The 25418-nt window shown below is 41.5% G+C and overlaps 2 protein-coding genes across 8 annotated transcripts in view; one reads left to right on the top strand and one right to left on the bottom strand.

The window, feature by feature from the left end:
* Positions 1-820: 820 nt before the first annotated feature.
* On the bottom strand, positions 821-23478 carry AP4S1 (adaptor related protein complex 4 subunit sigma 1). Of its 5 annotated transcripts, none has more exons than XM_030948963.1 (7): positions 23398-23478; positions 17304-17450; positions 15428-15627; positions 13950-14036; positions 13064-13132; positions 9970-9981; positions 821-1565 (listed from the first exon to the last, which is right to left on the bottom strand). In XM_030948963.1, the coding sequence occupies exons 3-7, from the start codon at positions 15563-15565 to the stop codon at positions 1437-1439; spliced, it is 435 nt and encodes a 144-aa protein (XP_030804823.1). In that variant the 5' UTR covers positions 15566-15627; positions 17304-17450; positions 23398-23478; the 3' UTR covers positions 821-1436. The 5 variants fall into 5 exon arrangements, with proteins under 5 accessions (XP_030804823.1, XP_030804820.1, XP_030804821.1 ...); XM_030948960.1 differs by lacking the exon at positions 23398-23478 and adding an exon at positions 22651-22786; XM_030948961.1 differs by lacking the exon at positions 23398-23478 and adding an exon at positions 22316-22598.
* The window catches only part of STRN3 (striatin 3), a 60750-nt gene continuing 58068 nt past the window's right edge, over positions 22737-25418 (top strand). For all 3 annotated transcript variants that reach the window (XM_030948959.1, XM_030948958.1, XM_030948957.1), the window contains exon 1: positions 22737-23252. In XM_030948959.1, the coding sequence (XP_030804819.1) occupies positions 22932-23252 (321 nt within the window). In that variant the 5' untranslated portion in view covers positions 22737-22931. The remainder of the gene's footprint in view (positions 23253-25418) is intronic.

The raw sequence follows: 25418 nt of genomic DNA, 5'->3' as shown, positions 1-25418 counted from the left end.
ACCAAAAAAAAAAGCTATTGTAGTTGAATCTACGTAGTAAGTTTTGCTTTGTTGTCTTTGGTAACAACCTCTTCTCAGGCCACTGCTGAGAGGGGCTTGCCAAAAGATTCTGCCTTGCACATACACATCAGGCTGGTGCCAGATTTCTTTTCATGGCATTGTTTGTAGGACTTTACAGCATTGTTTTTTAGATTTTCCCTAATGCAGAATTGGAGGGGAATATCCACCATCCTGCCCACTCCTGTGCCTGACATGCTTCAAACAAATGCCTGTGTCCAGGTTTATGCAACTCTGCTCCGGTCCCTACATCATCTTCTTTTGATAAACATGTTACTGTGTGAAAGCCCTGTGGATTACTCTCAGACACAACACTCTTTGCTCTTTAGACCCTGGTTTCTGAGCGGTGTTTATGCAACCAGTGTGTGCTTTCACACAGAATATGCTTGTTCAGTATCAGGTTGTATGTAGGGTTGGGCTGGAGGTTAAGAAGAAAGAGGCAGAGAACAGTTCTAGAAAGGTAAGTGGAAGTAAGCTGAGATTCCCAACTGCCCCCTGACTGACAGAGTAGTGTGCAGTGTGAATCAGCACTCTGGATGCCTGGGAATGCAACTCAGCATGGCTGCAGCTTTCTGCTCAAGAAGGGAGACTTCATTTGGTACCGACCTGGTCCTGAGAACTTGCATATCTTTTATTACTCATCTTCTGTAATAATTTTAATCTTGATACATAGATAGCACATACAAGAGAAAAGAAAATACACTGGTGTGCCAAAACAGACAAGATTTTGTGTAATTTATGAAGCCAACATGACAAAAGAGCATTAAACTTCTGATTATCTTTTATTAATATAATATTTAAGTGCTAAATAATTCCAGTTACGGCTTGCAGAGCATGCAGAAATACTCAATACCTCTGTACTTTTCTTTTTGTGTCCATGACTTGAATGGCAAAGGGAAGGAAACCAGCTTTTTGATGAAGGATGAATATAGTTTAAAAGTAGGCATAAAAGTCACACAACTATTATTAACAGTAGATTTGTATAAAAATGAAACAAGTTGGTGCTTAAGGGAAGGACTGAAACTCAGTTTGAATTTGTATTTCTATGTATTTTGTCTTCTAGGTCTGGCATGATACTACATAATTCAAAGTGATACTTAGTCAGTCGTGGTAAGTTTCCATTTTTTCATCCTCAGAATATTTTATAATTACTGACCATTCTAGGAAGATTTCTGCTGGGTCAGTGGGATCTCAATGCATCCATGTGTTTAGCTGTATCTTTCCCACAGGGTACACAGAGTATAAAAGAAATGGAAAATATTTTCCAATTAATTTCAATGTTGCATGAGTCAGTCTTGCAGCAGCAGAAAACTGCTGTGGGCACATTCTTGATGCTTTTGTCATCTTTTGTAAAATGCCTGAGTCACTCTTGCATCTTCCTAGCCTTCTGCCACTTTGTCAAGCACAAACAGAGGGGCGAGAATTCTGTTCCGGTTCGTTTCCACAATGCAACCATTTAGCACCATTTCATCCAAAATTATGTGGACTCTGTCCAAATTGAACATGATCTAGAAACATTTTGAGTTAAGTGTATTTTGAACAATGTGAAGATAATTCAGAAGAAAACCTCAGTCTCCTAAGTCTTCAATAAAAATTAACAAAAATTGGTATTTCTTAATTTATTCTAGTTTATTTGCCATTATTTTAATAAAGCTAGGGAAACAGTTCAACTGACACTTTTTTCTGATCACAGAATGGTCAGAACTGGAGAAGTTGAAGCCCCAGCACTATCCTGTCCTGGAATATAGCACTAATACATAGTGGCAAAAACCAGGTCAACTTACACTTAGATGTAGGTGGTTAATTTTACTGTCTGCCTGAGGTACCACATATTGTCTGGATATGAAATGTTATCAAGGGGTCACAACCTTCTATGTGAAGATGCAAAAATTCTACATTCCTCCAAGGAAGGTAATTAGCAAGTTCTTAAGCACTAGATTATCAAAATGTCCTTGCCCTGAATAACTAACAGTATTTGATCTGCTTGGACAGAGCTTAATAGGAGTATGCTGATACATAAAGTTGAATCATTGATCTAGCAGTAAATCTCATAAAGAAGAGGAAAAGTAAATAAATAAGCACATCTGTCCATAAGCACATCTGCCTTTCCCTAGCTTTATCTAACAGCATCTGTCTCAAAAAAAAAAAAACCCACGATGATAGGCCTTCCAGGGGTATGAAGTGGTGGGCACTCATGACACAGGAGTGCATACATGCAGACATGAGTGTCTAGCACATCCACTGAACAACTGCCAAGGGTTATGCTGTGAAAAAATACTCAGATGTTGCCATTTATCACCAGAACCTGAAATGGAAATGGGCACAGCAAAGCAGCCTGCTGGCTGCATCTGTTGTGCCTCACTGACATACATACACAGAGCATGAATAACCCTTTATCTGCCTTACTCTCCACCTGTTGCTGCTCTTTACATGTGTTCTATGCTGAGCACAACAGGTCTGCATTGCCTTAATTTTGTGCCTTCTAAATCCTGCCCGTGTATTGAGGACTGCTGCAGTGGAGCTAGCAAGACTTTGTACAGTAACTGCTAAATACATCTCTCAATACTTTTCCCCCCACTTTGAAGAGTCTTGAGTGTCTTCTCTCCCATTCTGCTATTTATGACACTGTGAATTGAGCTCAAAAAGACAGCCTGGTTTTGTTCTAGTGTTTCTATTTATGTTAGTGGTTTTCCCTGCTAATCAGTGGAGTTGCAAGAATCATGTTTTTGAAGTCATCAAGAGTTTCCTCTGCTCTCTGTGATAAGTGTCAGTCTTATTTTTGAACACAACTCGGGCATTGAAGAAGACTGGTCTGTGTCCTGGCTGCCAGTGGCTCAGACTTTGGCAGTCAGCCATACTGCTCTGCCAAAGAGCTGGAGCAGTGTGAGGACTGAACTGCAAATGACAACAGCTCAGGAGCCAGGTATCTATGTATTTGTTCCTCCTTGCTGTGAATGCTCTGGGCTGAACTTGGTGCTACTACTTGGTGTGTTTGTGCAGAAGGGGAAGCAATTGTAGCACTGCTCCAGCAGAAAGTGTTCTGCTTAACCAAGAGCACAGCATGTCTAGGTATGTGTATGCACAATTCAGGTCCCCAGATAACTTTCCTACTAGTTACTGCTAGGTGAGAAACTATAGCTGTCAGCAGGGTCTTGGGGATGGCCATGGTTCATCAGACAGCTTCTAATTCGCTGACCTAAACTTAACTACCTAATTTAATTCTAAATAATTTTTTAAATACCAGACTTCTTCCTGAATCTGACCACAGGCCTAAAAATCGTGCCTTTTGATACTGAGGAGCAGTGCTGTCCTTAAAACTCCAAACAGTCACCATTTTTATGATACCAGAGATACAGATGGTAGCTTTGCTTGGCTTGGCAGTTTAAAGATTGAAGCCAAATTTCTTGCTGTGACAAACTTATTGAGTACAGAAACATTTTAATCTGAGAAATTAGAATTTCTTTATTACAGTAATGTGAGAATTTTTAGAAAGACAGCTGTTTTGCTGCTTAGTTGACCTCTGGCACTGCTCTGCACTGGGCTACAGGATCTGTTAAGGAAATTAGATAACATTCCATTCAGTTTCTGCAAGTGAGAAAGCCAACTCCTCCTGGCTTTTAATTTTTACACTCTACCACTGATTCACACTGCCCCAGTTCCCATGGCAGAGCCCAGACCTTCCTCTTCCTCTAACAGTTCCAAAAATCTAAAACCCAGACAACTTAATCAACTAGGATCAGTGATGATGCAGCAACCTGCCACCCCCATCTTATTTTTCTGCATCATCCCGTTTAAGAAAACATTTAAATCACAATTTAATCACATTTTGTCATCACTGTTTATTCCCCTGCTGTATTTCCAGAAGAGCTAATACCATGTCAAAGGAAAACTGTACCCACGCAAAGAATCTTGGAGCTGTTCCACTCAGACCCAAAGTAGTTCAATGAGATGTTGATTTCCCTGCAGGCCTTTCCAGGTTATTTCCAAATGGGCTTACTCCATTGCAGAGAAGTGGCATGACTTGTGTCCATCTCTAATATGGTAGTCTCACATTCACATTCCAGAAATAGTAATTTCATCTGCAGTTTGAATGGGGATTCTAATACCATTCTGGAAAGACCTATCAACTTGATTTTGGAAGGTCTCAAAGCATTTAACCTCTACCCTCAACCTAACATTCCACCTCCCTTCACCACAGTGTTCTTGGCAAACAATTGGATTGTACAGGGAGCAACTCTGTCTTTTCCCCTTCCTGTGAGTTTCACCTATGCTTTATGGTTGCATCTTGCCCAACACAGCTCAGCCATTCATGTCTGAATGCCCTGCCCAGGGAGGGATATGTATTTGATCCTTAGCAAGGCTCATCCTCCCCACCTGTTAACTTGTTTGGCAAGTGACCCCAAATTTCAGGGTTTAAAGCCCTGAAGTCATAGTCCACACCCAACTGAAAGCAGCCAAGCAAACCAGTTTGAGCAGCTGGCAACAGGAAAAATCTGTATTTGGTGTTTGCACTGCCATATGCTCCACCCAGAGCTGTCATTTAAGGTCCTGCTTCCAGTAAGAATCCTGGATGCCCACAAAAAGAGCACTAAGGGACTTGCACTAGATCCAGGCAGAGGATAAGAAGACTTTTTAAAACAAGAATGCAGAGGAAAAACGTGTTAATCTCTGCATGCCAGCCTGGGCAAAGGTGAGTCCCACCTGGCTTTGGCTTCCCAGTTTCTGGCAATGCTGCAGCAAGCTGCATACCAAGCGGTAGAAGTAAATGGTACCTACACAATTGGCATTTTACATGTTACACTGGCTTTTGGTAACTTAAAGAGCTCCCCTTCTCAAAGACATTAATGGTACTTTGTATTATCACTTTTATGGCAAATGCATACTAAGAGGAAGTACATGTGACACAAGTATTGTGTATATTGACAGTTGAGCAGGGAAGAGGGGAATGAAAGAAGGGGAAAAGGCACAGTCAGGACTTGCATGTAATAAATAACTTCCACCTATGGAAGCATTTTAAGAGACCTCAGGGTTTTTCCAGGCAAGTAATTGAAGGGTGTGTCCAGACTTAAGAGATGATGAAGTGCACCTTGTGATCACAGACCACACCCAGGAGCACAAACAAAGCTAGATCACAGTACAGGTACATATGGGGCAGATGGTTTGCTACTGAATATACAGCACTACAAACCCGATTTCCATAGTGTGCATTCATCTTCAACTAGAGATTAGTTGGAGTTGCTTCTTTATTTAGTCTAGACTCACACATTCTGACTTATCTTTGCCAATGTTCACTTTCAATAACTTTTAGCCTATCAAATGACAGGCACATTTAAGGCACTGAAACCCATGAAATGCTTTCTTGACTATTTCTTCTTTAAATGACTACAGTGATATTAAATGGGAGACAAAGGTGCCTTCAAGTTCTGTGAAATTCTAGAACAACTAACCTATTTTTAAGCTAGTCTTCATAGGTTACCATTTTACCCACTTATGTTACAGTGCAAACTGAAGTGCATCCTTATAAATTCAGAGAATGAATTCATCATTCAATTTTCTCACTCCTTAAATGCACTCTATTCTCAGTGTTACCCCATGGGATAAGAATAGTTGATTCACATGAAGTATTCCCTGTATCAAAGCTTATCTATCCTAGGAGGAGCAGCAGCAGCCAGTTGCAATGGAATGTAATGGCTTTTTTGGATCAAGACAACATTCTTCAGATGTTTAGTCCTAGAGCACTCTGTCACCCCCTCCCTTCCCACAAGGGGAGCATAAGTATCTGTTTCTCTAGAAGTTAATAATGTCTTCAACTGCTTTCACCAGTTCAGGCAATACAGAAGTTACATTTAGTAATTTTAGAAACTGTCATACTTACCAGTGTTTTGTTCCTTATAAAGCTGCTGTCCTAACACTTGTGTTTTTATGGTCTCTTTTGTCCTCATCATAGCAAGAAAGTAGTTCCTACCCCACCCAAGCTGGAGTTTTAGTGCTACAGAAAAACCTGCCCACTTATATTATAGACCAAGTGAGGCTAATCCAGTGCTATTAACACATTAGAGCATAACACCCCAAGGACAATTTCAGTACTTGTTCATTCAGCTGGCCCAACAATACTGCTTACTGGTATTTTAAAAACAATCCAATGTCATTCCAGCATAGGTACTTGTAAGTGTGCAACTGACTCTCAAAATGAAAAGGGACATCATCTACGGGCTAAGTGGTTCACAATTCCCACATGAAAGCTTCTATAAAAAGCTTGCTATTCTCAAGTACTTAGCCAATAGGTAATCTGTGTTAATTTTTGCAGAATACATGAGAGAACTGTGCAATTGTTCATGCATTGTTTAGCATCATACCTGCCTATGTCATACATACCAACATGATGTGGAAATCCTGTTGGGAAGGATTCAGATCTGACCCAGTCCCTGCCTTGCGCCCAAGGCGCCCTTCCTGACATGTGGCTCCAGACAGACCATGACATGAGCTACATGAATTCAGGTGTGGACCTAAAGGAAAGCTGGATTTCTGCCCCTGCTGGAGCTACATTGCCAAGAATACTGGGGTAATGCACTATGTCTGGGAGCTGCAAGAACCAGTGCACGTGCTCCAGGCTTGGTGTGGGCTCCAGGGACATCTCAATTGTGTGATAGGCTCAGCCTTTGGATTTAACTGGGCTTTCCCTGTGCATGGCTGAATAGCCTTAGTAATTATGGTCTATTTTAAATGGGTTTTGAGTTCATGTAATTTCCTGCTATTTTTTTCATGTTAGTAAGCACTACTGGCAATATAAAATAGCCACTATCACATTTAAAATAAACTTCCTATGGATTTGTACACAAAAATAATAGCAGAGTCAGGAAATTATGAGTCTCCTGCAAGATACTCTGTAAACAAAGATTCTGTAAATAGTACTTGGTGCCACTGTTGCAGACCTCAGAAGACACCTTCTCCAGCAGATATTTTGCATCCAAGCTAACTGCACTGAGCACAAGAGTTAGTGTGAGACCATTTGGCAAAGGCAATGGTTTAATCACAGGTGAGGATATTTTCTTTCACATTATGAAAGGCAGGTTGATGGTTTATTTCTTGCACTGCAGTACTAGCTAAAGGCACTTGCCCAGATTGTTCTTCTGGATCAGCTATTCAAGCTATTGTCAAAAATAAATACAGTCCTGAACAATCCACTTCCTCTTAGTTACACCTCTGCTTTACATTTAATAAGGGAGGGTATCTCATTTGGACTATTTTAGGTAGCTTTTCAACTTAAGAATTAAGCTCTTCCTGAGTGGAAGAATTATTTTGTACATATAAAGAAGTAAAATGTTTTATTGTAAAGTTGTTCCTGAAATATATATCAAAAAAGTGCACTTCTGAATGCTAAAGCTACATCATGCAAATGTCATATGTGTTAAGGAGAGACATATCAGACAGGAGCTTTTAGAGTATTTTTTCCAGTATGACCAAGTAAGTTAGAAATATTTTCTAAGTATTTATATTCATACCATCATGCAGATGAGACCTATGTAGATTAATTTCTGCAGGAATCCTTCAGACATGGTATTGCACCCGTTTCCAACATTAGTGTTGGCATATAATGCAACAACTTCTCCACACAGTGTAGACTAAGGAGAGGATGCCATCCATAGGGATCTGCACAAGCTCCAGGAGCAGGTCCATGGGAATCTCCTGAGGTTTAACAAGACCAGGTGCTGGTGCTGCACCTGGATTGGAGCAAGCCCCAGTACCAGCACAGGCTGGGGATGAACAGCCCCAGAGCAGCCCTGCCCAGAAGGACTTGGGGGTGCTGCTGCCTGAGAGGCTGCACATGAGCCAGCCATGGGCACTGCCAGCCCAGAGAGCCAAACGTGTCCTGGGCTGCAGCCAGAGCAGCGTGGGCAGCAGGGCCAGGGAGGGGATTCTGCCCCTCTGCTCTGCTTTGCTGAGAGCCCACTGCAGGGCTGCATCAGCTCTGGGTGCCAGTGCAGGAAGGACATGGAGCTGCTGGAGTGACTCTAGAGGAGGGCCTTGAAGATGATTAGAAGGGTGAAGCATCTCTCCTATAAGGAAAGACTGAGAGAATTGGGATTATTCAGCCTAGAAATGAGATTTAGGAGTGACTTAATTGGGGCATTCCAGTATCTGAAGTGGAGCCTTACAAGAAAGCTGGAGAGGGATGTTTTACCAGGGCATGTAATGACAGGACAAGAGGGAAATGGCTCCAAGCTGAAAGAGAGCAGATGTAGATTAGATATTAGGAAAAAAATCTTTACTGTTGAAGTTGGTGAGGGACTACCCCAGGTTTCCCAGAGAAGTCGTAGATGTCTCATCCCTGGAGGTGTTCAAGACCCAGGGTGGATGGAGCTCTGAGCAACCTGGTCTAGTGGAAGGTGTCCCTTCCCATGGCAAAGGGGTTGGAACTAGATGACCTTCCAAGTCTCTTGCAGCCCAAACCATTCCATGATAAACAGCAGACTTTCTCAGCAATTATATGGGCTAGTGGGAGTAGCTCAAAGATGTAGAGCTCTTGGTAGGAAATTGCTGAGCAGAGGCAGCAGAATTCAGAATAGTCAGTATACCAATGACTCAGATAATCAGCCAACTAACTGCATGCTCAGAGTACACTATATGGAAACATAGGGGATATGTAATTACTAAATAGGTCAGATCAGTCTCTAATTTGGCAAAGCTCATATACATGAACACATAGTTCAGGACTAGAACTAACTGAATACAAAAATTGTATTTCTATAATCGCTCACACACCTTAAGTGTCCCTTCACACTGGAATGTCATTATTGCTCTTTCATAGTATCAGTGAATTTAAGGGGGTTTTACTAACACCACAGCATTTTCTAAATTTCAAAAAGGAAATGTGGATAGTATGTGTGAGTGTACGTACATACATACATACACACACATACATATGTATATATATGTATGTATGTGTGCGTGTGTATATATATAGTCAGCAAATGAGGCAGTTACAGCATGTAGCAAGCTTTAAAATATTTTCAAAAGTGAAATTAATTATTTCCTGTTGTTTTTTGATTTGTTTTTTCCTTTTTCAGTAAAGACTTGATTGCAAGATGGCAACTGTATTTCAGGTGTGTAACTGAAACTCTTTGTACCAGCATATCCACATTTAACCAACAACAAATATAAGCATAAGAACTGCTGGAGTAGAGTCAACACACAGTGCAATTGGAAGAACTGAGAAGGAAGACTGTGGTACATTCTCCTGGTTTAATTTTTCGAGTATTGTGTTTTATTTACTTGCTATTTGTGTTTAATTGTTCAGGACTGTATTTTAGTATTTGTATTTGGGGGAGTTTTAAATCATATTTTAATTAATACCCTGCAAAACATAAGCATGAAAATACAGCAGTGTAAGGGTAGGAGTGGGAAAAGAAGTTAACACCTGGTTTCCTAATTCTCCCACATACAGAAAGTAAAACTCACTTCTTGCTTTCATGAAATAAGATCAAACTGCAAACAAAATCTTACAAATAGTGCTGCTATTTGGCTCAAGACACAGCTGTGACATTCAATTGCTATTACAGTAATTTCCATATCTATTTTATTGTAACTCAAAGTGAAACCTTAAACTACTGAAGCCTGGAAGTTCCCCATTAATTTAACTTTTCATGTATTTAGCTCTCTCAAAGCAAGCTCTCTGTGTCTTACTTTAAATGGAACCAGGCTTATTTTAATGATGGAGGATTTAAATAGGTGAGCCATATGAACATCAGCTATGCTCTCAGAAAGGTGCCAAAATGGTGCTACTTACTCCAAGTGCAAAATTGGTGAACATCTCTATTGACTTGAGTGACAGTCAGTGCTATGAAGACAGTATGAACTGGAACATACACCAAAAAGTGATAACAAATGGATTTCTGATACTGAAAAGGATACATCTAATTCACTCTAAAAGGAAAAGAGATAGACAGCCATTAGTTACATTTTGATCTCTTATCTCAGAGGATCTCATCTCATAATCATTAAACATAACACATCCCTTCAAAGCATAAAGTCTTCAAAATAATGATGGAAAATTTTAGAGTGATTCAGATTTCTGTTCTGGACTGGACAATGACATGCTCTTTCCTGCAACACTGCTTTGCTTTACATGTGTTATCTGTCTCTGTAATCACAGCTAATGTTTTACTTTAAAAAACTCACTGAGGTCACCTACAAGTAACAATTTGAATATAGGCAGTGCCATCTGAGTGAGTGGGTGGAAAACCAGCAGCTCTAATCATGGCAGTTCCAGCCCCATATTCTCTCTTCCTCCTTCTGCAAAACCAGGATGTTAATGCCAAGTTTACACAGTTAAAGTGGTTGCTGCACATCTTTTCAACAGCAAAATCTACCCATGGCTGTGGTAGTGGCTGCATATATTAGGAAAGGCAAGGCAACTCCAAGCTTTGGACCCTTAGCACTTCTAAGTATTCTCCAGCCCCAGCAACACAATTCTTCACATAGTCATCATTTCCCTTCTGTTTTTGGATTTACCCCAAGCAGTATTACTCACTTAACCAAAATGCCTGAGTTAGAAGCCCTCGTGGTCTCTCTGCAGTCAGCAGAAGAGATGGGGACCTTCCCCAGTTGACTCGGCACACTTGAGGCATGACTCACTTTCTCGAGATACTCATCGGTCTCCACTGCCAGTAAAGGGAGCTTAGGATGACCAAATTTCTAACTTAGGTGCCCCAGGGAAATAGCTAAACTTAGAAAGAATTAATCACAGCCTTAGCACTTAAGGTCTTGCCGACTTGGGTGGAGATTCCCCACTCTCTACTAAAAGAGGGAATCTTTACCTGCTACCTAGAGAATTTAGTTTGATAATGTGGTTTTCACTCATGGTATAAACCTGGTTTTAACACAGAGTAAAGCTGGTAAGGTTTTACTGGAAAAATTACTACTACTTCTGTGGTCTAAAGATGATCTAAACTGGACTAGTTCTAGTCTACAGGCCTCTGATGAGTGACTCTGCCATTCTTCAGTTAGAAGTTTTTAATGTACCACAGAAATTGCATTTTAAGGGCCCGATCAGTTTAAGTTTTCTCAGCATTAAAAGGTAGTTGGAGACATTGGAATCCTGACCAGTATGCAGAATTTTTCTTGGGTAGCCATATAAAAGTGAAGGGGACTCAGAATTACATCTCACAAGCAACTTTGAAAGCTTTCCCCCTAATTCCATTAATGTTTGTTCTCATATCTGAATTCAAGCTCTGTAAACTCCATTAGATAAAAATAGAGTACATGAGAATGTTTAAAGCTCTCAAGTCTAAAAATAATAGATGACAAAATGTCCTTCTAGAGTGGGACACATGTTCTCTCCTTTCCCAGAGTTCTGTCTCCATTGCCATCATCATAATTTGGGATTCTGCTAAAATTCTGCAAATCCTAAATAGTAATCTGTAAAAGTACAGATTTATACTTTCTTGCTCTGTGGTTACTGCTAGAAACCCCAGCTAGAATTACAGCCCTTGTCTTAGTGCTCTGCCATTTATTGTGTTATATGATATTAAAACCAGAGCCATCAAATGGCATGAGATTTCTTTTAGCACCCCCCTTTTAGGTTCCTCTGTCTTAAACCCAAAATGCTATGGAAAATTTAAAAAAACCCTCTGGTATAATGAACTCGGCAAATTTCCAACAGCCATCAGTGGTTGGGTTATATGTGTGGTCAAAGGATTATATATATACTACATTTATATGTATAAGAACTACATCTATTTTTGCTCTGCTTTAATTGACTAAAATTTGAGAGGTGGTTGGCAATTATTAGCTCAATCAGACAAATAAGACCAAATTTTATTGTGCATTCCTGTGCTGCTGAGATCTAATCCCATTTCTGGTTATCACTGCTTAGGCTGGGACTACAGTCAGCAATTTTAAGAGAAATTCTGACCTCAGTGCAGTCAGAGAGTGATATACTTAGTGCCAGCAGTTTCCATGGCTGGGACAATGTCGGTTGAGATAACAGCCTAAAAGATTTGCCAAGCATCTAAACAGTGAAGGGAGCAGATGACTTTGTCAAGCATGTCCTTGAATTCACAGAGGGAGCTCTGCCATGCCTGCTATGGTACTAGAGCTGGGAAAGCAGTTATAGACCCTGCATACTGATATTTTGTATGTACAGTTACCAGTGTAGTACCCTCAAGTACCTGGACTACAGAGGAAACTATCCAGTCCTCTTGTCTGAGAGGGATATCCAACACATTTCAGCAGAGGATAACTGAAACTGTGCCAAAGTAGGATTCCAGTAATTTTTTTTGTAACAAGATTATTACAAACCCTATATTAAATAGAAAATGTTCTAACCAGAATTACAATGCTGCATTTTCAAACGTTGTAAAAACAAGCAAGCAAAAAAAAATCTCACCACCAAAAGGAACAGTGTCATTTTAATGGAGCCATGTCTGATGTTGAATCCTTAACAAAATTACTATCTCTTATAATAGTTGTTTTATCAGATATCCACTGTTGCCTGACAACAATATGGGGAGTACAGACTGGTTTTTGAGGTTTCTTTTGCTCCATTCCTGATCTTGCTTCCTTCTGATCTTGTTCAGTGATAGTGATGTCAGTTCCCTGCTTCATGCTTTCACCATCCTAATCATGAATGAAGTTCATTTGGGGAATGTAATGCTATAAAGTTCATAAGAACTGCAAAGGAAACCCTCTTTATTTCTTTAAAACATATAAAATGCCTATGGCTAATTTAAGAGTATATGACCCAAAGAAACCCCATAAAACCCATAAACTCATGCTTTTCTAACAGAAATATTTCTAGTATTCCTTGTCTGATAATTTATAACCCATGTATACTTTTACTTCTCTGAAAAATCAGCTCATACTGCCTTTCCCTACAGTGATAATATTTATCAAAATTCTAAAATATTAAATATTTTTCTCCTTTGGTTTATTCTCTGAAACGACACTTCCACCAAAGTTTTGAAAGAGAAAAAATGTTTTGTAACAGATTCAGTGTCTCACTCACCACTCTGCTGAAGTATTTGTCCAAAACTTCCACAAAATTATGAATTAGTTCATAAACTGCCATCTCATTCTGAAATTAAAACCAACTGAATATTAAATCAACATCTAGAAAATGTAATAGTATTCTTTGTGTTAATTCAGTTTGTGGTGAATGAAAAGCCACTAGACAATAGAGCAAGCCCTCTGCTCAGCACCTCTCAGCTGAGGTGCTGAGAGCTGGGCAGTGCTCAGGGCAGGAGCTCTGGGCTGGCCACACAGAGAGCTCCGAACAGCCAATGGATTCTCTCACTGGGCTGCTGCCATCCCCCTGCAGCCCTTGTCCCACCCCCTCCCAGCTCAGCTCTGTGGACACACACAGCTAACTAGGTTAAGCTTACCCATGCTGAAGTCACACCAGCCAGCTGCAGCACAGAGCCAGCCTCCGCTAGATAATTTCTGTAGCAAAGCCAAAATAATTTGTCCCAAATTGCCTGCCATAATAACCCTGACTTGAAGATACTGCAGTAGGGCAGCAGCTACCTTCCACACCACTCTATTAAGGTCTCCAAAAGTAAGTGCAATTTCTGAGAATTTCTGAATTAATTTCTGAGTCATCAATGCAAACACTAAGGCTCCCAGGTGCAACCTGAACATATGAAATAGCAGTACTTGTCAGCTTTCAGATACCTTATTTTTTATTTCCCTTTTTGAAAAGTAAAATAAATTGACATCTTTATAGCTGACAGTACAGGAACTTTTTCTTTAGGACATTAAAAAGAGAGAATTTTAAAATATTGACTCCTTGAAATTATTTGCTATTGAAAAATTCCATACTGGATGAAGACTTGAGTTCTAGCCTGTGATAATCACTATAAATGCTCATTGCAAGAGGGTATATAATTTCTTACCTCTGTCTGGTCAATGCCAACAACTATGAAAAGGGCTGCATACTGTCGGTACACCAGCTTGAAGTCCTTATACTCAACAAAAGAGCACTAGGCAGAAGCAAAATGAGTCAAATATAGCAGCTGCCATTTAAGCATACAACAGTATAAAGCACATTGTCAAAGGACCTGAGCTTTCAGGTTCCTAAGACCCACAGTGAACATGGATTTGCCAAGATTCATCAATTTTAACTTGAAAGAAATTTAGTGCGGTAACTGTTACACCACACTTTTGATCTGCTGGCAGAAAACATGCCACCACTTTTTAAACGGAGAAACTGAAACATGCAGAACTGAAGTGACTGGTTTGGTGTTATAAGGTACCCAGTACTTTCCCACAATTTTCATTTGCAAGCCCTTTAAAAAAGAGACCTAAAGGTAATTTCCATATTTTAAAAAGTACCAATATTTTAATGTAAAAATTAAAAATATTAGACTTGCAGACCCAGCGGGGAATTAACATCTTTCCCAACGGGAGGGAGCCAGGAGATGGCGCCGTTTCACGCCGCTGGAGGAGCTGCCGCCGCCTTTTCTCTCCGGGTCATTTCGCTCGGTGCCCGAAATGGCAGCGGCAGCGCCGGCAGCTCCTGCGCTGGAGCTGCGCTCGGAAATGCCCTGGCAGGAGCAGCATGAAGACGTTCCTTTCTCTAGCCACTATCAAAGCTGCGAACTAAGGGACTTGTAAGAACTGCTGTTTTGATTGAGGTTTCCTAGAATGAAGTATGTGAGGAGTGCTGTGCAAGAACGCACATCATTAATGAAAAGTAAAGAAGCTGACTTCAGAACAGAAACCAATAAACTTCATTCATTGTCCAAGTCCCATACTTCTTCTCTAATTCAAGTCAATGTGCCGAAGTTTGGTGCTTTTCTTAAAGAACCAGCGATTTAATTAAAGAGAGCAATGAAAATCTCAACTTTCATCCAAAAAATTTTTCAACTTCTATGTTTTCTGACTTTCTTGCAGAACACATAAACACTTCTTTTGAATAAAGAAGTCTAATACAGAGGCCTAAAATTTGTGTTTCCAAACTCTCCTGTGCTTTAGATAACGTTTTCATAATTTGGAATCCTCTACCCTAAGTTTAAACTCAGAGTTGTCAGTACTCTGCCTTCTACCTTCTGGCAAAACTGTAACATCTCAGTAAAACCACTAATAAGAGTAATAAAAACGAGTTTTTCATGACTTCTGAGCTTCTTCAAACAAAGAAGAGGAATCTTCATGACAGTGATACACACAACTCCAAAATCTCTGTAAGCCTCAGAAAAACATTATAATTCAATACAGAATAACAGTTCAACTGACTGAACCCACACTCTAGAAACTCAATCTTTTATATCATGGGTACAAATGAGATAATGACCTGTGATAGACACTGATAGGTTTCAGAATTATCAATAGGAAAGGTGTGAGATGTGGATAAAATAAAACCTACAAAACCTACCTCATCCTTTGAACGAGAGAGACAGTTTTTGATTACTTCAGCTTCCAGCACTGTCCGTTTGTTAATTTCTACATGCTCATAATACCTGGACAGTCTTGTTTGACCTTGTTTATTAACCATAAGAAAAAATTTTATCATTTCTTTTTTTTTATTTCAGTGGTAGATTTCAATTTTGGGTGCAGGAATCAGGAGAAGTATTTCTGGGAGTAGAAAAAAAAAAAAAAGAGTCGTAATACATAGGAATAAAGACTTCCTAAAAGCTATCCACCCCAGGTATGCATATATTTATGACTGAGTTTCTTGCCAAAACATACAACATTGAAAAAAAAAATCTCAAATATTTTGCACACATCCCATGGGAAAACTCCCTTTTTTCTCCATACAACTATTCACAAACTATCTAATAAATAACAGCTTTCACATTAGAAATTTTCACATTTCAATCAAATTAATTTTTTATAGGATTTGGGAAATTGGAGGAGTAAACAATTACTTCTTCATAACCATAAATCTACTCATCATTTTCCTCCTGCATGCTAACTGGTTTGCAAACATCAGAAATTTGCCCAGTACTAAACCACACTAATGCAGCTCCTAAGAGCAAAATTTGCCCATAAGCACTTTTTCCCCTCCCCAACTTGCATTTAACAATTACATTCATATCATTGCCACATCAAATTGAATGGAGAGATGACAAAGGGAAATGCATGGGCCACAACATATGATCGTTTCTTTAATGCAGAATGAGAAACTCCTATTTGGGAGAAATATTTGAGTATCTGCAGTATCAATATGTATCTTAAGCTGGACCAGGAGCTATTGAAATCCATCTTCTCCTGTCTGATTTTCCACCCTGATGCAAAAGGTAAATTCTGCACTTAATGAAAACTAAATGTGGATCTTCAATAGCTAAAGAGAAATTGGTTCACATTAATTACTCAAAAGAGCTTTATCTCAATATAAATAAATATTGATCCATCCAACACCACTGAAATATTGCCTTAAAATATACCACATGCAACATAAAATGAAAAAGAGCATTAAAAAGAGCATAGCATATGTCAAAATCTACTTGCTAAACAATTGCCATTTCTGGTGTTTTGAAAAGCATGAAAATAGAGTAAGCTGCAGATGTAATTTTTTGAAATAGAAGATCTGGGTTATTTTCTTTAATGCCTGAGAACAATCACTGTAATGTTTTCCATCTGACTTTCTATTTGCATCCCAGATTTATTGGCCCAAATAATCTTGAGGTTTGTGCACTGGAAATAAAACAACTACTGCAAAAATTATTCCTTTTTTCCAGTTCTGAAGAGTTGGTCCTTACCGGGTGCATCTTGGGTCTCATAGCTTCTGTGACAAAGTTTAAACAGAAAAAACCTATCAGGAATCCACAATCTATATACAGTGTAGCTCTTTCAGTAAAAACAGTGTATCTTCATGCAGAAAAACAACAGGAGAAAAAATACAAGGCAAGCTCCATAGGGGCTGCATCATATTACTAGCAACTTGAATAAACTGGCTATACACCATCCATGGGTGACAAATCTTTCATGACAGTGATGCAACAAGTCCCAATGTATTGTGTTGACATTAATTAGGGCTTACTTCTGATTCACAGTGGTCACTGTTTTCTGAAAAGCCACCTCTTTTGCCGTCACTTGGATCTCAAGAAAGTGACCTTTTTTTTCTCAGTGTACTGCGGTTTACTCTATTTACAAAGAAGTTTAGATTTCCATATGTAATTTCAAATGTATTTTTACTAATTCGAGTTGATACTGAGAAATCATTCTTAGTTGAGTGACACATAGTTCAGGATCAGTCCTCAAGATAACACAGTCTATTTGGAATCATGACGGTCTCAGAGCTTTCTCACCTTCTCCAGGCAGGTGAAGCCTCTCCAGGATCACACTCCTGCTCTGTCACTCCCTCAGCAGAGTTGTGGATGCTTGTCACTGCTGCTGCTGTGGTGCACACGGCTTGTGCACTGCACCCAAGGCTTCTGAATCAGCACAGTTTGGCTCTGAGAAAGAATGAACCAGGTCATTGAGATAAAAAAGGGCCCAGACAGAAATATATGTTGGGATCTTCACTGTTGGAGGCAAGTAGACTGACATTGATGACTAAATGGGAAACAACCATCTACAATCTTTGCTGTGTTTAGTATATGGCTCTTTCCCCCCCCCACATTCTATTTTGAAGTTAGAGTTGCAGTAAGATGTCTTAATATTTTAAAGCATAAAGATGAAATACTAAGATGATGTAGTCAGTTTTTGATAAAAACCTTCCAAGAAGGACAAGAATTAACAACTCCTTCCAGCTGAGAATGAAGCCCCCTAGCAAGAGCCAACCTCGTGACAGAAGGAACCCAAAACTTTAAAGCTGCTTAAGAAGGAGCGGTGGCATGAAAAAGACACAATCTAAGAAATGCTGCCCATTGTTTGAAGCAAGCTCAGACACAGGAGACCAACTGAAAAAGACATCTGTCCATGTTAAACAGATAATAACAGGGGCGTAGACAGCTTTTCTTTTTTCATCTGAGTTTTACACTACATCTTTCTGTTCGGCGCTGCTGAAACAAGAATTAATGGTCCTCTGTTTTGATCCAAGCTGTTTTAATAATTTAGTCATAAATGGTACCAAGGGTTTGAGAAAAGGAGGACAGGGAGAACAGTACAACTACTCCAGGAGCACTGACAGAGCTGTTGTACTTTGAGTTACTGTTAAGCAATACATAACAGCAAAACATATGACAAATTCGTATGTATGATCCTATTGCAGGATTGGCCCGTAATCCTAATTATTCCTTTATTAACCTAATCTTTGTACATGGTTAATCCCTTTCTGATGTTATGACTATTTTATCTGCATGTATCCTTATGAATGGCCTGGACTGTTTTACAGATGAAAATATTAAGACCAGATTGGTTTTTTTAGAATCTGCACAAATGCTCTTATCCAGAATAGATTAAAAAAAGAAAAAAAACTAATAAGGCTGCAACAGAGGTAGAACCATAGTAGCCCTCAAAAGTGTTATCTGTAATATTCATAGGATTGGAAAATATAATAGAATATAATCAACAACTTTTGAATCTGTAGGAAAGAGGTCCACTCTTTCTGTAGCCATTTCTGTATTTTCCCACCAGTCTCAAAGACAGGCTTCAAGATTTTAACCAGAAATTCTGTTCATATAAATTCAGCACAAGCACACAGTTTTGTGCAGAAAAAGAGGAATAAATTAACAAGTTCAAATAATAACTTTATAAAAATTTACAAAAAAGTATGCAAGCATAGTTGACTTTGAGAATAATGCTAGTGTTAAGAACATCTTAAGGGGTTTCTTTATTTCCTTTAGAACTAATTCTGAAAAAAACCACTTGTAGTAGTAAAAGCATCTGCTTGTACAATTTAGGCAAAAAGGGAAATGACTGAGTTTTGTTTCTAACAAACAAAATTTATTTCTTCTCTTTTCATCTTGGCTTTCAGATACAGAAAACAGATTAAAATTAATTTTGCATATATAGGATGTACAGAAACCAGTGAAGTATAATAAACAAACAAAAAGCATATCTGTGTATGTTGATGGGTAAAGAAACCCCATTCCAGCAACTTTGTATTTGAGAAGCTACCTTTTATGATCAATAATCAGTACTCTGCTTAAAAAACCAGCTACCTTTCCTCTGGTAGAAGTCTTACATGCTTTTCTGAGCATTCTCACGCACATGTCTGCGTGTACCCATGCACACACACACAGATTACGATGCTTTTATGCATGCAGAATCAAATGGTTCAAGGGAATTGGTGACAAGATGCAAGCCTTTCATATCTCTGCCATTATTTTGCTCATTTTAGTAATGAAAAGACATTACTATCTGAAGGCTGTTTGTTAGAAATGAATAGGCTCTCTCATTCCAGGTCACTGGACAACTATCTGCATCACAAATGTGCTTAGGAACCAAAGACTGGAAGAGACTATCGAGATCCTGATGGACTGTCAAGTCCAACTCTCTCCATCCCAGTCAGCCATGCATTAGAAATTTTGTCCAGAACAGCCTATGGGATATGCTTCCTTGCATGTCCTGCATACCCAATCTACAAAACACCTGTGGAACTCTATCACACAATGAAGACTCCCTATAAACAAAAAGCTCAGAAGGTATCGCTTGGGGAAGATGTAACAAGTCTGGAAACTACCAACTTTTCTTCAAAAGAAATTACTTTCTGGAATGACTATGTAGCACTCTCCTTTACTTCCCTTACAAAATATTCTGTCAAGATAATTTGGCATGCATGCAGATGACAGTTTTTCTACTGAGATTTAAATATGAGCTGTTACAGTGTGTTAGATCTTACACTCATTAAAGCATCTCTTGCAGATAAGTATCTATGACAGATAATTCGTATCATGATTGGCCTGTGTGACTCACACAGGCTGACATGGTTCAGGAGCTGCTTCCAGGACATGTCAGCTCTGCAAGCTGCACAACCACATCAGACACCTCGAAGTAACTTGTCCTTGCTTGAGTGACACTCCTTTTCAGATAACAGCTGAGACCTCACAGAGAGGCAAAGCCTGCAATACCAGTTCTGCAGATAAAAAGATCTTGTCTCCCACAAGGCCAACCAGCTGATTCTACATGCAGTAATATAAAGCATATTTTAAATATAATTTTAATTATTCCTCTGGTATAGATACAAGTACTGAATTTAGTTTGATACAGATTTCACCAATATTTATACATAATCTGACACATAAATTATAAAAAAAAGAAACACAACCTAAGTTTGAATTGTACTTGCAGTAGAGCTGCAATTCAAATTAGACATGTGTCTCTCAAATGAAAACCACTCCAGTCAACGTCTACAGATTTAGAAGTATTTTAGTTATTTCAGTCTAAGAAAGGTTTGCAACATTCTAGGGCTCTTAGCTAGAATGTAAGAGATAAAATCTCACAAAGAAGAAATGGCATGACTACATATTTTCAGAACTGCTTCACCAAGAATTAAAAATAATGCTAGATAGAACTATAGGCAAATAATGTACTTCCCTGTTCAACTCTAAACAAGTTGATTTTCTGGATGCAGAGATCTAATGGCATTTTATGTGTGTATGAATGTAGAATCATAGGATATTCTGAGTTAGAAGGGACTGACAAAGATCATCGAGTCCAGCTCCTGGCCCTGCACAGAAAATCCCAAGTCACATCCTGTGCCCAAAGAGTATTGTCCAAAAGCTTCTTGAACTCTGTCACTCACCCAGCTTAGCACTGTGACCACTGCCCTGGGGAGCCTGTTGTGGTGCCCAACCACCCTCTGGGTGAAGAACCTTTTCCTGATATCCCACCTAAGCCTACCCTGGCACAGCTTCAGGCCACTCTCTCGGCTCCCTCAGGACCTATCACTGGGCACCAGAGAGATCAGTGCCTGCTGCTCCTCTTCCCCTCACAAGGAAATTGCTGACTGCAGCGAGGTGTCCCCTCAGACTCCTCCAGGCTGAACAGACCAAGTTACCTCAGCTGCTCCCTGTATGCCTTTCCCTCCATGCCCTTCACCAAATGTAGAATAAAATGGGTCAAACTGGTACTAAAGCATTAATGAAAATTTAAAAGTGGCTAAATGATAGAGGCATGAAGCACAAGGAGGTGTAGCAAAAGGAACAAGTATTTTTTATATTTTTGTTTATTGAACTTCCTATAGATTTATTGCACAAAACCATGTAGCAAATGAACACCACATAGAGAATCAGAACCCTTGGTCTTCCTACTTTTGTTCTGTCAGTGGACAAGGCTTTAATAAAACTACATACTATTTTAAATTTACCAGTAAAAGTAATTTTTGCAGTCTAGTTTATTACTGTGCCCATAACAATTCATCAAAAAGATGAAACAAGTATGCCTGTGTGGTTTTAAAATAAAACACTGTGTTCAGTTTCAGGACAGGGATTTTTTAAAAAAGCAACCTTAATTATTTAGGGAAGGCAAGAGAGGAAGGAAAGAATAAAAATGTTTTCCTTTGCTGTTGTCAAAATGCTGGCTGAATATAGTAACGGAATTAAACTGCAATAACTCCCATATACTCAGGAATGAGGAATGTCCTGAACAACTGCAGCTAAACAAAAGGTTAAAACTAGTTATGAGCTAAGTCTCAGTTTTTAATAATGATTAGGTAACTGTCAGTAGACAATAAAAAGAAATCAGCTGAGGTGGAAAGGAGCTGGACTTAGATTGCCTAATCAGTATGGAATCAGGAAGAATGGACAATGACATTTTAGTAGGAAATGATTTAATGGAGAAGAAAGGAAGGACTGGATGAACTAACTGAAGCATCAGTACTCACCTAAAGAGAGACTGGTAAAGAAAGGAAACACCAGTACTAAGACAAACAGTGCTTTTTTCCAGTAATTAACAGAATTCCAGGTCTGACAAGAATCGACTTTTTTTAGCAAACTACCCATGTAGTGAATGAGTACAGCAGGTAAAAATTTTGAAGAGAGGCAAAACCAAAGACCTACCTTACTTAAAATGGGTGACCTATGGATCATTTGAAATAGGATGTGATGATAATTTTAAGTATTACATTTCAGAGTAGTATTTTGCAATCAAGGCAATTTCACCATATTCAAACTACAGCCTCCAACATTGCATTGCTATCACTGATAAAACTGAGCCAGATAAAATAGACCAGTAATTTCTTGCAAAACCATCCTCACGTGGAAGAGTTTTGAATAGCGACCATGGCACACTCTTCCTCCTCAAGGGGGGAATACATTACACGCATCACAACCGAGGTATCATGAAGATGACCAGGGATTAGCCAGCTTCCAGAAGCACAGCATAAATTTAATGTAGCTACTCTAAACCACCTCCTTGCAGGGCAAACTCAGCGCACCATTAAACTGCGCAAAGTCTCAAAAACTGAAGTGCTGGACCCGCGCTGCGCTGACTGCGCGTCGCTTTAGGCCGCAGGCCCCGGCCTGGCCGCATTCCCGCCGACTCTTCCAGGCGTTCGGCACTCCCGAGTGGCGGGGCGAACCGAGCCTCGCCGCCACTTCCGACTGTCACCCGGGGCACAGAGGAACCGCCCGGCCGGGCCCCGCGCCGTCAGCCCCGACACCGATCGGCCCAGAGCCGGCGCAGGCGGGGCCGAGGCCGCCCCGCCGCAGGAAGCTCCGGGCCCCGCCGCCCGCCCCGGGCCCATCCCGCTCCCCCGGGCGCGGCGCTCACCTCCCTCCCGCGCAGGCGCGTGGGGCGGCGGAGGCCAGGCCGCGGTTTCCCGGCAGGCGCCGCTCGCTCCCCGCCCGGCCGGGTGGGAGGGTGGGAGGGCCGCGGGGCTGTAATGGCGGCTGGCGGCGGCTCCGCGCTGCGCTGACACCCGGACCCGCTCGGCGCAGCCCCCCCGCCCGGCCCGCCCCCTCCTCCCCGCCCCAGCCAGCGCCGTTCACCCCCTCCCCGGCCCCTGCTCCTGGCCCCCGCCGCGGGACGAGGAGGAGGGCTCCCCGCAGACAATGGACGAGCACCCAGGAGCCGGAGGAGGCGGTGGGATGGCGGCCGCCCCGAGACCGCAGCAGCCGCCGCCGCAGGCGGGTGGGAACATGAACCTGCAGTCGGGTGGGGGCTGCGTGGGGGTTGGAGCCGGCGGAGGAGGAGGGCAACCGCCGCAGCCCCAGGGCCCCGCGGCCCCGGCCGGTCAGGAGGCGGCGGGCCCCGCCGAGCTGTCCCGGCCCCAGCACTACACCATCCCGGGGATCCTGCACTACATCCAGCACGAGTGGGCTCGCTTCGAGATGGAGAGGGCGCACTGGGAGGTGGAGCGGGCCGAGCTCCAGGTACGGGGGGCCGGGGCGATCTGGGACTGGCCCGGCCGGCTCTGGGGGCCGGGCCGCGCGCGGCGTGCGGGGGCAGCGCTGCCTGGCGAGCGGGGTCCGCGGGGTCCCCGAGGCCGAGCCGCTCGCCGTGGCCCGGGGCCGGTACCTGGGCGAGGTCCGGCGGGCGGAGCGGCGGTACCGGCGGCGGCCCGAGCCGGGCTCCCTCCCCGGGGCAGCCATTTTGGTTTGTAGCATGGCGCCCGCTCGGCTCCGGAGCGGCCCCGGCCCCGGCCCCGCAGGCCTCTCGCCCGGAGCCGCGGAGCGGGGCCCGCAGCGCGGCCGGGGAAGGGCGGACGGGCGGCGCTGGGCTGTGACCCTCCTCCCCCTCCTCCCCGCCGGCGGGGCGAGTTGCGCTGCGCCTTGACAGCTGCGGTCGGCTCCCGCAGCACAATGACTCCGGGGCTCCTCGGGCCCGTGCGGGTTACCGACAGCAAGAGCCTCCGGGCCTGGGAGGGAGGACTGCCGCCTCCCTGCAGCTCAGAGAGCTCTGGCTTTGGAGGGAAAAGAGGGAGTTAGGAGGCGGCCCTGCCTCCCGAGCAAGGGCAGGACGAGGAAAAGGAGTTTAGGAAAATCGTAAGTGAAAGACTTAGCTAGGTATGCAATTAGAGACGGGTCGAATTTGTTCTGTCTTTCTTTCGGACTCGCTTCTTTGGAGATTTCATATCGGAGAAGAGCGAGGAATCGATAAGTCTGCGGTGTGGTCATTTCAGTATACACGAAAATACCAGCTTCGACTCGGGAACGGAAATTGACTAACTTTTCAGGATAGAGAGCAAGTGTTGGAGTTGCAATATACGTTTCTTGCCACTAATGTTTGCTTTTAGTAATAGGATAATTTTACTAATTATTTTTGCAAGTAAAAAAAAAAATCATGCATAGACTATTACCAGTTCATTAACAGGTTGCGAAATCCACTGAATGTGAGGTATCCACACAGGAGCTATTATCTTTTTATAGGACAGAAATCTACATAATAAAAATGTAAAAAAATATTAGCAGACTTCATTGCTTCCAGGGATTTTTTTTGTGATTTTTGTACTGAGTGAATGTTTATGGTCTTGCAGTAGCATTCCGTCAAATTGCATTGCAACAGCAGCCGGCGTTTGCAAGGTATTTACTTTCAGATTTCAGAACTAAGAAGTAGGCCTGAGCCTGGGCAGTTCTTTAGGAACTTCTTGGCTCTATAATAAGCGTGTATATTGCACTATTTTTGTTATAACTATAATTAAGAAAGAATTAAAGCCCAAAACCACCAAGGGAAACAATTGAAGAGGTTTTACTGTTTCTTTCACTTACTGTAAGTCTTACCATTTTAAACCTGAAATGGCTGAATTTAAAATCCATGGTGAACATGGGTGGGTGTTTTTAGTGAAGAGCAATTGGCTGTTTCCCGTTTTCTCTAGCATCTTAGTGATATAGCATAATGTTATAAATAAGTTACTTAGTGTTGTTCATTACCAGATAAAACCACCTTGAAATATTTGTTTTAGGTATGGGCTTGTTACTTGAAAGTGAGGTACTGCTGTACCCTAACATGAAGAGTGCTCCAGAGACTTGAAAAGTTGTGTCTAACTGATTAAGTGCTTCTCTGAACTCACGTGGCCTCTAGACTCCCTGATGCACTCTTAGCCAACTCTGCTGCTTTTTGTTTGTGGTTGCTGTTTGTTGTCCATGGCCATACCATTTCTTTGGCATGTCTGTGGAAGTACAGCAGCAGTTCTGACCCTGATTATGTATTGTGTTGATTGACATACGTGTGCAAATGTGATGGGACTGAGACAGCAGAGTTGCTGTTTTGGTTGGTTTTTTTATAACTTTGGAAAGGTAGAAGGGGAGGAGGACATTACCCTTGGATTTTAGGTCTTACACTATACAATAGTGAAGACTGATATGGGAATGTGTTGTTAATATTTTTTGAAGATAGATGTTCGCTAGGTCTGTGGGTTTTTTTGTTTGCTCTGCAACTTAATTTGTGAGGTAACAGCGTATTTTGTGGCCAGTAAAAGTAATAGTTTGGATCCCAAACAGCAGTTTTGTCCCTTGAAGCTAATGAGAATGTTAATCTTATGTCAAGTGTGAGTTTTTTGATGATTGAGGCCTCCTGGGTTGGAAGGAAAACAGGAATTC

The sequence above is a fragment of the Camarhynchus parvulus genome, chromosome 5 (assembly GCF_901933205.1).
Source record: "Camarhynchus parvulus chromosome 5, STF_HiC, whole genome shotgun sequence".
NCBI lineage: Eukaryota > Metazoa > Chordata > Aves > Passeriformes > Thraupidae > Camarhynchus > Camarhynchus parvulus.
Note: the sequence above shows the minus strand (reverse complement) of the source record. Positions and strands in the feature narration are given on the sequence as shown.